At 53.4% G+C, this 12935-nt stretch overlaps 1 protein-coding gene across 1 annotated transcript; it reads right to left on the bottom strand.

Annotated features, from left to right (window-relative positions):
- Positions 1 to 3598: 3598 nt before the first annotated feature.
- On the bottom strand, positions 3599 to 4595 carry LOC112969326 (histone H5). The gene has a single exon (XM_026072513.1). It carries the CDS (start codon positions 4376 to 4378, stop codon positions 3803 to 3805), a length of 576 nt encoding a protein of 191 aa, XP_025928298.1. The 5' UTR covers positions 4379 to 4595; the 3' UTR covers positions 3599 to 3802.
- Positions 4596 to 12935: the final 8340 nt, after the last annotated feature.

Consider the following 12935-nt stretch of genomic DNA (forward strand, 5'->3'; position numbering starts at 1 on the left):
GGGCCAGGCGCGGCGGGGGCCGAGGTGGGGAGCATGTGGGTGGGGTGCTGCGGGGCCGCCTGCCCGCGGGTTTGGGAGCCGTGGGCGGCCGTGCCGGCTGCTTCAGGGAGTTAGGAGGTGCTGTCCCAGGCGATTTGGGGTGCTGAGGGCAAGGGACTTTGGGTGCCTCGAGGCTCCCGAGGGATTTTGGCCCAAGGGATTCAGGATCACTATGCCTGGGAGGGGAGTAGAAACTCTCAGCTCCGGGGGTTTAGGACCAAAAGGCTGAAATATTTCAGGTGCCAGGAGCCTGCATGATATGAGCACCTCCGTCAGAGTGCGTTTGGGACCTTCCTGTCCCAGCTTCAGCCATGGTCTTCCCCCCTACTCCTCCTGGCCCAGGGAGGGTGCTGGCATGGGCCAGGAAGGGATGAGACCTCCCAGCTATGGCCAGACTTCGCCCTTGCTGGGTTGGCGCTCCATGTCTCAGCCCCCAGACAGGGACCTGGGGAGATCGAGAAGTGAGGGGGGCAGTTGCCACCTCCAGGGTGCAGAGAGCCCCTTTTCCCCCTCTTGGAAAGGCTGTGGCTCTCTTCTGCTGCAGGCATCCTGTCGACTGGGGGCTGCATCACACTCTGAATCCAAGTGCACCACTCTCAAGGGCAGCCAAAGGGTTTTGAGCCCAGTCAGGTGACAATAAACAGTAAATATCCCAGCTCCTGCATCTGTCAAGTGGGACTATTAGCAAGCAAGGCCAAAACTGCAGTCATCGCAATGCCCTGGCGAGGGTGCACTAACACGTGTCTGCAGGATGCTGTGGCCAGGATCTTGGGCAAAGGCTCATGTCGAAGTGCAGCTTCATCCTGTGTGGTGCTGGGGCTGCACACTGGGAGCAGACAGGGCACGGACACACTATGTTGGAGGACAGAGCACCCCTCTCCCCCTTTGTCCCTGGCCCTTGTGGCCTGCAGACCCTCCTGGACTGCCCCCCACCCTGGGTGGTCCCAGCTCCACAGGCCCCCCAAGGTACTCCAGAGACTCCAGTCCTGGTGATTTGGGGTTCTGAAGGCAAATGGGTTTGGGAGCCCCCAGCTCAAGGGGGGTGGGACACCTCTCTCCCAAGGGATTTTGGTTCCTGGCCCATGTGACTAGGATCCTGGAGACTGGGGGATTAAGGTTCCTCCAGCTGAAAGGAGTTAGACACCTCCTTTGGGAGGTGGCCAGGTGATTTTGGCCCAGGTGATATGGGGGCCTCTGGCCCAAGGGGTTTAGGTGCTCCAACATGAGTGATTTGGGATCCCTGCAGCATAAGGGATTTGGGTGAATCCACTCTGCATGATTTAGAAACCAAAAGGGTTTAGGAACGACCAGCCCAAGAAATTAGGCTCAGAACCCGAGGGATTTTGGAATGACAGGCCAAAGGGATGGAGGCTCAACCAGCCCAGGAGCATTAGGTGCCCCATCTAAGGAATTTGGGGTCCTCAGGCTAGCTGTTTGGCAGTCCTCAGGTTCAAGTGGTTTAGGGGTGGGTGTCCACCACTGGGGGGGGTTATGAACCAAAGGCCCACAGGATTTATGCACCAACAACCTGATGGGTTTGGGCTCATCCAACACAGGTGTTTGGGGATCACTGAGACTGAGGGGTTGAGGGGTTTAGGAACTATCAGCCAAAGGAGATTAGGTGCCTGAGCCCAAGGGATTTTAATGCCTTTAGCTGAAAGAATTTGGGACCCACAGGCCCAAAGGGTTTAGACACAAAGAGCCTAGACCAGGCACCTCTGTCCAAAGGATTTTGGCACCTCCAGAGTAGCTGATTAGGGATCTTGTGGCCAGAGAGGTTTAGGTATCTTGTGTTCAGGAGGATTAGGCACCTGACTCTTGAAAGGGGTTTAGGCTCTTCCACCCAGGTGATTTGGGAACCTTTAGTCCAAGGGTCTTCTGAACAAGAGCCCTAAGGGATTAGGTCCCTCAAGGCCAAATATTTGAGCACCCTGAACTATGTGATTTGGGATCCTTGCTGTCTAAGAGGCTTGAGCTCYTTCTGTCTGAGTGATTTAGGATCATTGGGCCAGTGGGAGCTGGGACTACCAGCCCAGCAGGGTTTGGACACAACAAGCCCAAGGTGTTTTGGCACAGCAAACTGAACAAAATTGGGCACCAATGCCCCCCTGGATTTAGGTGTTGCAGACCCAGGTGATTGAGGATGCTGATGTCCAAGCAGTTTAGACATCTCCAGCCAACAGTGATTAGGCCCCCCCATGCCAGCCCATGGGATTTGGGACCATGAGATCCAACAGATTTAGGGAGGATGGGTCCTAGGGGTTGAGAAACCAAAGGTTGATGGGATTTGGGCATGCACTGCCCAATGGGTTTAGGCACCTCCTGTCAAAGGCTGTCAGAAGCTGCTGGGCAGCAGGGCTAGCCAGCAGCCTCCCTCCAACTCCAGCCCTCAGGACAGCCCAACACAGCCCAGGCTGGCCCTGGAGCCATGCCGACCCTGTCTAGGGCACTGAGCGAAGGCCTGGGGCAGTGGCAGGGCCATGCCTGGGAGCTGTGCCTTGCCCTACCCCAGCCGCCCGCCCCACCCAGCCTGGGGGCTGCCCACTGCAATGCTCCAGCCCTACGGCCCCTTTCATCCACAGTGAGCAAACCCACTCCAAAGCCATGTTTGTCCTTTTTTTTTCCCCTAAGGTCAACCCCTTCCTTCCTGCCTTTGAAAAGACCAAACTTCAAGCAAGAGCAACATGCTGCTCCAGCTCCTAAGAAGCAAACATGGATACAGCCTGAGTGGACCCACTCTGTGTCCTTCTCCTCTTCCCCACCTGAAGAGTCCCTGCTCTGGTGCAGGCGCTCTGTCATTACCCCACAGGCAGCCCCAGTGCCAAACTGGATGGGGCAGATGGCCCCCCCAGCCCACAGCCAGACCTCACCCCCACTGGGTCAGCACCCCATGTCTTGACCCCACGATAGGGACCTGGGGAGATCAAGGAGTGGGGTGCAGAGGGCCCCTTTGCTTCCTCATGGAAAGTCTGTGGCTCTCTCAGCCATGCTTTCCTACTGCAGACACCCCATCGACCAGGGATTGCCTCACACTTTTTGCAAATTCCCGGAGAAGAATCTCCCTTGATCCCAGTCCAAAGCTGCTTGTTTGATAGCAGCTCTCCTGGTGTCCCTGAAACAGCAAACTTCCTGGCAGAGAGACCCCCCCCCCCAACTCTTGCCCATGCCTCTACAAGGAGAGATCAAAGAAATCCCCATCTCAGCCACTCTTTCCCTGGCCCTAGTAATAACATGCTGCAGTATTGCTGGAAAGAGATTAAACAAATTATCCTGTGCCCAGCACAGACAGCTCAGGGGGCACCAAGCTCCTGCCAAAAAGTGGGTTTTTTTTTTTTTTTCAAACTCTCTCCCCACAGGCTTTCCTGTTCCCACCCTCTGACATGGGCAGAATCCTTGGCCAGCCCAGCTAATACACAACCCTCTGACAGATGGGGCAGGATCAGGAATTCAGATCTTTACGGCCTTAATATACACATGGATTCACCTTCACTCCCAACACAAAGTTTAAAAAAAAAAAAAAAAAGACACACACAAGAAATCTCTGAGATGACAACAAAAGAAAAGCCCAAACCAGTAATTCTTAAAAATGGGAACTCTCCATACCGAAGATGTTCCTTTTTTCTTTCAGTAATTGCATTATTTTAACTATTTCCAGGCAGGAATAGATCAATTCTTTATAAATTGCAATAGAAAGAGGGAAAAATAAAGCCAAAAACTATTTACAGAAATAGAGAGGGAGAGTCCAGATACGAGCCTCCAGACTTCATTTCTTGGGTGACTTCTTGGCRCTGGACTTTGCTCTGAGTTTCGACTGCCTTGCCTTTTTGGGCTTTGATGACTTCAGTGACTTGGTTTTAACAGTCTTTGGCTTCTTGGCTTTCTTGGGAGTGGTCCTCTGCTTTTTTCTAGACTTCTTGGCGGTGGCTTTGGGCTTCTTTCCTGGCGACTTGGCTTTCTTGGGTCTAGCTGCTCTCCTGGGCGTTACAGCTTTCCTGACAGCCTTCTTACTCTTTCGAGCTGTTTTTTTCTTGGGTTTGTCACCCTTGGCTAGGCGGAAGGAGCCGGAGGCACCGACTCCTTTGGTTTGCTTGAGGACACCGGCAGCAAGGAGCCGCTTGATGGAGAGCTTGACCTGGGCGTCGGCGTGCTCACCCACCTTGTAGTGGCTCTTCACGTACTTCTGAATGGACTGGCGGGAGGAGCCGCTGCGGCTCTTCTCGGCCCGGATGGCAGCCGCGATCATGTCCGAGTACTTGGGGTGGGCTGCTGGGCACCTTATCACCTTGACCCGCTTGGGCTTGGCGGCCGAGGCTGGGGCTGGGGCTGGGCTCTCCGTCATGGTGGGCTCAGTCCTTCAGCGCCCACACTCACCCTTCTCTGCCAGAAACTGTCCTCGCCTGCTGGGCTGGGGACTGCCGCTCCCGGGGGGGTTGGGGCGGGAGGCGGCTCCAAACAGGGACAACGGATGAGGGCAGTAACCGCGCTGCGGGGCCGCCACTGCCCTATGCTGCCGCCGCCGCCTCTGCGCGCCGCTGCCGCCGTCGCCGCCGCCGCTGCCGCTGCCACCGCCCCCATTTAAGGGCGCGGTGCGGACGGCGATGGGGACTGCGCCACCGCCCGCCGCCCGTGCCACGACATGGCGGCGCCGCCCGCGGCCCCCCATGGCCCGCCCGGCCCTCTGGCCCCGGCTCGAGGCGGGAGGGACACCGGGGGCTCGCCGAGAGGACAAGGGGGGACCCTGGAGAGGACACTGTGGGGAGAAGGAGGGACACTGGGGTGGACACTGAGTGGAGTCAAGGAGGGTCACTGGAGGGGCCATGGAGAGACACAGGGGGACACTGGGTGAGGACAAGGAGGGACTCTTGACTGAGTGGAGACAGGGACACTGGGGGGGACACGGGGTGGGGACAAGGAGGGTCATGGGGGGACATGGAGAGACACAGGGACACTGGGTGGGGACAAGGGACACTTAGTGGAGACAAGGAGGGACATGGGCACACAGGGACACTTGGGGACACTGGATGGGGACAAGGAGAGACACTGAGGGGGGACACCAGGGAAACAAGGATGGACACTTGGAGGTGACATTGGGTTTGGACAAGGAGGGACACTGGGGGGATACCAGCAGACTAAGGAAGGACGTGGGGCGATACTGGGGGGGGGGGAGACACTGGGAGGGGACATCAGGGGGACAAGGACCAATGCTGGGGGTGTACACCAGGAGGACACTGGAGGGGGGATGCCAGGGGACAAGGAGGGACACTAGTGGGAGCAAGGAGGGGCACAAGGGGGGACAAAGGGACATCGGAGGAGACACTGGGAGGGGGACACCAGGGGGACAAGGAGGGACATAAAGGGCACGCTGGGGGTTCTTCCTTTCTCTCTGACCCAAGCTGCTAAAGTTTCTCCTTGGAGGTGTGCGAGTGGTTCCCCACTACACCCACACCCTGCCCTGGGGCCCTGCAGGCGCATAAGCACACAAGAGTTTTTTTTCTGCTTTTCACCCCAAAATAACCCCCAAAAGGCTCAAAACAGCCCCTGCAGTGGTATCCCATGGCCAAATGCCTCTGCCCCTCTGCTCTGTTTGCTCCCCACTGAGCACTTCAGGGACAGCCTTGGCTYGTCCCTCTTGCATGTGTGGTTCTGGTCACAAATAAAAGGTGGTCCTCTTTTTTTGGTGGGAGGGAGGACACAACTCTGTGTGAGGGKCTGGGGAAGGTGTATAACAAGGATAACCAGCCGTCATTTCCAAGGCTGGGTAGGTGTTTAATTGCTCCTGGGAGATTAAATGTAGGTGCTATCATCATCTTGCTGGTAGAATTTAGATAGTATTTTCTCCCTTCTTCCTTAAAAATATCTAGATGTACATGGATCGTGCATAGAGACACATCATGTGGAGCTCAGAGCTGAAACTTGGCAGCTTGAAATATCTTGGCCCTTCAGGAGGGTGTTAAAATACACAGAGAGCACCCTTTCGTAACCTTAACGTGCCCTGGAATCCCAGTGACACAAAAGTCACCAAGATGCACATATATATTTGTATATGTGTGTGTGTGTATGTATTTATATACATACATATACACACACATATACATATATTTATATATCCTCCCTACACACATGTGTGTATGTGTATCTGGACCCCAAGAACTGCCCATGTCAGCCCAGTTTGTGTTACACATGCGACATGAGGGTGATGCAGGACGCTGTCCTACAAGGAGATACTTGTCCCCTTGATGCTTTTTTACCGGTAGAAGAATTGCAGGACTGAAGTCATGCCATATGTGTCCAGACATCGCCCTTCTTCCTTTACCTCTCCATGCTGCTTTTCCCCCGTGCAGCTGGGGCTTTTTTATTTGGGGAGTGGGAAAGGAAATGGAGACACAAGTCTGGGAAAGACTTGTGTCCGAAGCACAGAAAGAGGGTAGCGTTCCCATGTGCACTGTCCGCAAGGACCAAAGTCATGCTGGGAGCATGCGTAGAAGTGGGGTGCTGGGGTGAGTAGGGAAGGAGGGTCTTTTGCCCCCTGGAGATGCTATCCCCCACTGGGCAGGAATGAAGTGGGTTAACCTAGGGACACAGCTGCTCCATCGGGAAGGAGGATGTGACAAGGGTTGATATTTACTCCCAGACACAGCCTTTCCAAAGTACTCAAACCAAAAGACATTCCCCCCTTTCCCCTCTTCCCCCAGACTCACAGCTTGATCTGGTGCGAATCTGGAGTCAGGAGAGCAGACTGGGGCCAGCATGCAGGGACTGAATGACTAAGGTGGGGAGAGGGAAACGGGACTTGACACGTCCAGAAACCCCACTGCAAACATTTTTTTTGAGGAGGAGAAAGAAAGAGTCAGAAGTGTCTTGCAAGCAAGTTAGACCAAAGAAACAAGGCTTGCTAAAAAAACAGGCAAACTTGTGGGTGGGGAGAGCATCTTGCACTCTTATTTCTCCCCAGGTGTCTGAATGTGTATTGCTTCCTGGCTATGCTAGAATGGGCAGAGGATTGCAATGGCAAAACCATCCAAGCCTGTTTTTGGACAGTAGATATCAGCAGCAAGAAAGAGCAGTGCCCGACTGTTCTTCAAAGCAACACAGTGCACTGGGTCTCTGCATTTATTTTGAATTATCAGTGCCCTCGGTAAACTCTCAGCAGCCTGTGCAGCAGGTGAGCAGAGCCAGTCCAAAGCATTTTGCTCTAGTTAAAGGGCTGAGCAGATCGTGGGGCAGGACACTGTAGGCTGCCGTGCCAAAAGTGCCTTCTCCCTGTGGGAGGAGTAGTCTCGCACGTGCGTGAGCTTGCAGTTTGGACAAACAAAAAGGTGCCGGGGGACACTGCTGGGGATGGCCTTTGCAAGAGAGGCAAGAATGTATGAACTGAAGATCTGCCATGCTTTATAGATAGTGCTCTTCCCTGGTGTCCTCATGAACCAGGTGCACATGTAGCGTTCCAGCAGCAGGGCTGCCTGGAAATACTTTCCCAACCAAACTGTTTTGTGTGCGGCAGGGACAGCGATGGGCCTGCTCTGCCTTGTTCCAGTGATGTCTGGATAAATGAACCTCTCTCTGCCTCTGCTGGAGCAGGTGCTTGCTGCCCAGTCATCTGGGCTGTTCCCCCAAGCATATTAACCAAGCTGAACCTTTTCCTGATGCAGCTTGCAAATGCAGAAAAAAGTAGAGCCTGGAAAAGTCATTCTTTTGGGCTTTTTTATTCCTATTCCTGACTAGGAGACTTGCTGCTTCTTTCAGCTGCTAGCCTCACTTCTTTGCTCGATGCCCTTTTCTCCTCAAAACTGAATCATTGCTTTTAGGCCTGATACGGAAGTCAGCTCAGACTGCACTAACCTACCTGCAAAACTGTGGGTTTTTTTGGAAGCCCGTGGCCCAGGTGACCTGCAGTCTCCCATGCCTGCCTGCTGCTGCCCAGCCCCACCGGATTTCACCTCCAGAGCTGTATTTCACTAGGCTGCAGCTGCTGCAAGGCTGTCTCATGCTGTACTGTTAAAATAGCACACTCTCCCACARAGCAGCTGAGTGGTTTTTGCCTCCCCTTAGGGGAGAGGAGGGCAGGCAGGGGCAGGCTGTGAACATGGATGTTCAGCTCTGGAAAAGCCCTCCTTTCTCGGGCCAAAATTGTCTGGCTTTGCTGATCCTCAGAGCATCCCCTGCGCTGCCTGCTGCTAAAAGCTGCTTTGAGACCATGAGGCTGGAGACGAGCTGCACTGCCTGCAGAACTTCTGATTTTATTAATGGCAAAGAGATCATAACAGCAAAGAGATCATAACTGCAGAAAAGAATAGCCACCTTTCCACCACCCCTTGGTTTTTGTTTGCATAAAATCTAATAAATACATCTGTTTCCATCATATACCAAATTGTACACTGCTCTCTGCTCCTGCCTCCCTACCCTGTTTGGAGTCCCCTTTGGAGATGCAATTTGGGGCCACACAACAATGAGCACTTTTGTGCTCCTGCAAGGGGAGGCAGGTGGCAGTGCTCACGACAGGCTTCCCTGGGCTCTGTGTAACACTTTGACCAGGGGAAGGACACTTTATTTCCCTAGCCTGGAATAAAACACTTACTGGCAGCCTGCACGTAGACAAACCAGGCATAGACAGATAAGGCACCATCTGGTTTTATTTTTGTTGATGTTTTTAACTGTCAGAAGCATAAAGGATTGTCTGTAAACCAGGATCTGAGAGTGTATGGCAGTGAGTCACAAACAAGAGCGCCATACCCTGCTCCTTCCCTGATCCCTACGGTGCCTCGGGGCTGCGGGCTAACCGCAAAGCCTCCAGCATTAAAGAAGGCAGCAATTATCAGGGTAACACACTGCCCAGCAAAGGGGCAGTCACTTTACCTAACTTTAGCTGTCTGAAAATTAGCTGTCTTATCTAAGCCAGTCACCTGGGCACCTTCTGCAGCCGATGGGGACAGCTCAGCCCCTCCAGGGATGCAGCCTGCTATGGCAGGTACCTTTGTTGGCATGCAAACACTCTCTCCCCTCCGTGTAGGGGACCTGATCCCTTCATCTGGATGAGGTTTCTGATCTTTAGTTGTCAAAATAGGGGAAACTGCTTGCTCCCAAGTGACATGTCTGAGGGCAGGCCGTACAGATGATCAAGACTCCTTGGACTGCTGCTCGTCTTGCCAATGGGGGATCCTGAGCAAGGAGCCTGGGCAACACCTGAACTCCCCACTTAACCCTCAATACTGGAAAGCATCCCTCTAACCCTGGAGAGCTACACTGCTGCAATGACACATCTTTAACATGCGTGGGCCAGAATCAGGACCAGCTCTCCAGCCCTGGGCTGGCCAGTGTGGCTGGGAAGTGCAATGCAAGCAAGTGCTGTGGGGAAATGAGAGCCCCACCATTCCCTGAGAGTGGGGTCCAGTACTGCCTGGACCTGCCCACGCAGCCCCTGGATTCAGCGTGGAGGGCATTTTGCATTTGCTCCTTCACCCCTCTGTAAGGAAAAAATACTCTTGTGGGCCATCTGCTCCCTCCTCTGCCCCTGTCAAGGACCACGCCTGACTTGGGCTTGCGCCTGTATTTCTGGCCACAGGAACCATTTCTGTTGTTATCCATTGCCCAGTCCTGTCTAGTTGCTTCCCCCTGGCAGCAGCCAGCCCTTGTCACTCCATGTCCCCCTGGCTGTGCCCGATAGCCCCGGGCGCGCGGAGGTGCCAGGTCCGGCAGAGCAGGAGCACGATAAGGATGGGAGGTTTGGCTGAGCTGTGTCAGGGCGAGCTCTCTTGCAACGGCCAAACCCACAGCCCCCATGGTGGAGCGGGGAGGAAAGAGCAGAAGGGCTGAGGAGACGAAATGGACCACCAAAAGGGCATGTCCCTGTGGCTGCAGAGGATGGAGGGTGAGCGCTGGAGCGGGAGGTTGTGCCAGAGTCTCTGGCCATCTCTGCTGGACACGTCAGCTCCCACTATGCCCTGCCTGAGAGATGCCACCTTTTCTACCTGTGACAACCCCATCTCTTCTCCAGGTTCCTGCTCCTTTCCTGCTCCCAGACCATCACCAAGCTCCCCATGGGCTAGGGCCAGCCCTGCCTACATGGCCCTTTCTAGCAACTGCGTCGCCATCTTTGGCAGGAGACTTTGGCCAGCAATCCCTTTCCATAGTGCACTGTGTTCAGGGAAAGCAGACTGCTATGTCCCGAGTGATTGCACTGCTGCTGAAATATCCTCTTACGATCACTCAAATATCTTGACCTCAAAGGCCATCTGCAGCAAAGCCCCACAGGTGGTTACCCCTTGCATTTCCCTTTCCCCTTCAGTTCGCCAAAAGAAWATCTGCCCAGTCTCTCCAACTCTCCTGGCCTAATTTATCCTCAGGGTTGGATTGTGCAGGACTGGAGAACTAACGGCTCTTAGCTAACGGCCCCTCACAGGGTCCAGGGAAAAAGAAATGCCTTGCTACCTTCTGTGCAGATGGGGCCATTTCCAAGGCCATCGCTAGCATCGTTTAGCAGGATTCTGGTGGAGCAGGTGACGGGGAGGAGGAGATCAGAGCACTGTGGCGAGCCCCTGGCCCCTGAGGAGCGGGGACRTGAACCCAACCAGTGCTCTGTGGCCAGGCCACCTCCAAGCCATTCTGACATTAATCAGCAGAGATCGAGAAATACCATTTCTTTGACAAACCTCAGAGGAAACAGTCTGGCAAAGGAATCCGCTAAGTAATCCAAATGACTTCATTTACATTCTTCTCCCTCCCTGCACTTAATTTGACCAGACTGTCAGGATTTATGTGCTTCCAGCCAAGGACTTCATCTTCTTAAATGGTCAAACCACATACATTGTGGATGTGCTGCAAGTCCTATGGCTAATGACTGATGCCTTTTAGGGGCAAGAAGGTTGTTCTTTAGCATCCAAGTGCATTAGGCGGAGGAAGCAGCAGTCCTGGTGATTAATGCCAGTGATTCTACGACAGCAAAATTTTGTTTTACCTGGTTTCTAGTTTCAGAGAGACTACCTTCCCCAAATACACAGACCTCCAGTTGAAGTGATAGGACACAGCACCTCCGGCACTCAGATTCAAGTGCTTCAATGCCTCTTTAGAAGCAAAACAAAGAAATTAGCTGATTTTCCAGCTGCATTCTTCTTCAGGGCTCGCGTGCAACACCAGAGCCCTCAGGCCCCTGCAAGCAGAGGAATGCAGTCAGCTGCAGCGCTGGTGAGCACAGAGCAGCTCAGCCCCACAGCCACGAAGAGCAGCGCAGTCTTTACTGATGGCAATCAACTGTGAACGGGTATTACCATGTTCAAGAGGTTTAACACTGAAACAGCTTTCTGCGACATTTGGTGGAGGCAATGAAACCAAATGGAGAAGCAATTCTCCCTGGGACTGTCATTTTAATAATGATCAGGCTCTTCTGGAACAAACAGAGGTTTCTAAACAGGGACCAGCAACCTCTCTAATAGGTGGCCTCAGGGTGATGGAGCAGTTATGATAAAGTGTTTTAAAAGATTTACTAAGTAGTTTTTAAAAGCAGGTGGCTCCTTAGACTACATGGACTGTTCACTTTTACATGACCAGGGTGCCTCATGGTTGTGGCTTCTCCCCTCGCTTGAGGCTGGGACRTTTCTATCAGCCATAATCCTGCAGTTCAATCACAAGCAATTAGAGTTGATACAGCTATCGTTTAGGGAAGTTTGATGGGCTACGTGAGGTGCAATGAAGAGAGGGCCTCCCTCTGGCTGTTATTTCTTTCACCTATGACATTTTGGTTGACTCTTCTCCCCACCACTCCCTTCCTCCAGTTCCTCTGGACCCAGAAGATAGCAATGCTGAAGAGACAGAAATGACAGTATCACCCTATCACACGCCAACAGGGAAGCCGCTTGATTAACATACTCCTGGGTTTGGAAGTGGTGTACCAGAGCTTAGACATGTGTCACCCCGAGATGATTAGCCGGTCTGTCTTGAGGGACAGCTGATCTGCTGCTGTGCAGCCCCGAGGAGGAGCGTCTAGACCTCATGTCAAACAACGAAACATTTTGACTGCACTTATTTGACATGTTTATCTGGGCCAGCAGCCTCCAGGCAGGAAGAGAGAAAAAAAACACGTTGAGATCCCAAATGCCTTGAGGAAGGGGCTGGTGAACAGCAAGCCATGTATCAAGTGCTGCTTTCACTATTAGTCCTCCTTTTTTCTGTATGTAGCCATCTTCTTGCACCCAGAACCCCACTTCCAGAGGTTCCCATCCCTGGGGGCGTGATATGACCACGCACACTGCTAATTTGGCATCTAATGCAGCAGAAGTGGTGCTAGGGTTGTGGAAAAGGGAGCTAATCTCCTCCCACAGGCTGGCACCCAGACAGACAGGCAAGTGTGCTGGTGGCAGGCTCTGCGTGTGTGTTACTTTCCCGTCTTCCATTTCCTATGGAGACAGACAAGCCCATTTTTCTAAAAAAACATGTGCACATCCCCTCCACCTGCAACACATGCCCCTAAACTCCATTTCTTCTTCCTAATTTGATGACTACTCAACCCTAATGGCAAGACTCATCTCCATCATCTGGAAGCAGTTGTCTTCAGCTGATCTRTCAGCTCTTTCCTTCCCATCCAAGGCTAACAGTGCGATAAACGTTCATCCCGGGTTAAACCTTATGGCACCAGAGATGACCTGCTGGGAGGCGAAAGGGAAAAGCCAGGACCTTGGGCACTGCCAGGACAGGGGGGTTCTCCTGACAGCTGACAACTTTGCTGTTCTCCCCACTAAGGGGAGCCTGAAACCCTCTTTAGCCAACAGAGGGAAGCAGACTACCACCAACGTGAAGGGAAGCAGTCACCTTCAGGAGGCTGCTGACACCAGGAGCAGGCCTCCGAGGTTTGTCTCCTGGACCCCAGTGATTGCTTGCTCTGGTGCAAGGCCAAACCATTCGGTCAG

This window comes from Apteryx rowi, unplaced genomic scaffold (assembly GCF_003343035.1).
Source record: "Apteryx rowi isolate R43461 unplaced genomic scaffold, aptRow1 scaffold_343, whole genome shotgun sequence".
Lineage (NCBI taxonomy): Eukaryota > Metazoa > Chordata > Aves > Apterygiformes > Apterygidae > Apteryx > Apteryx rowi.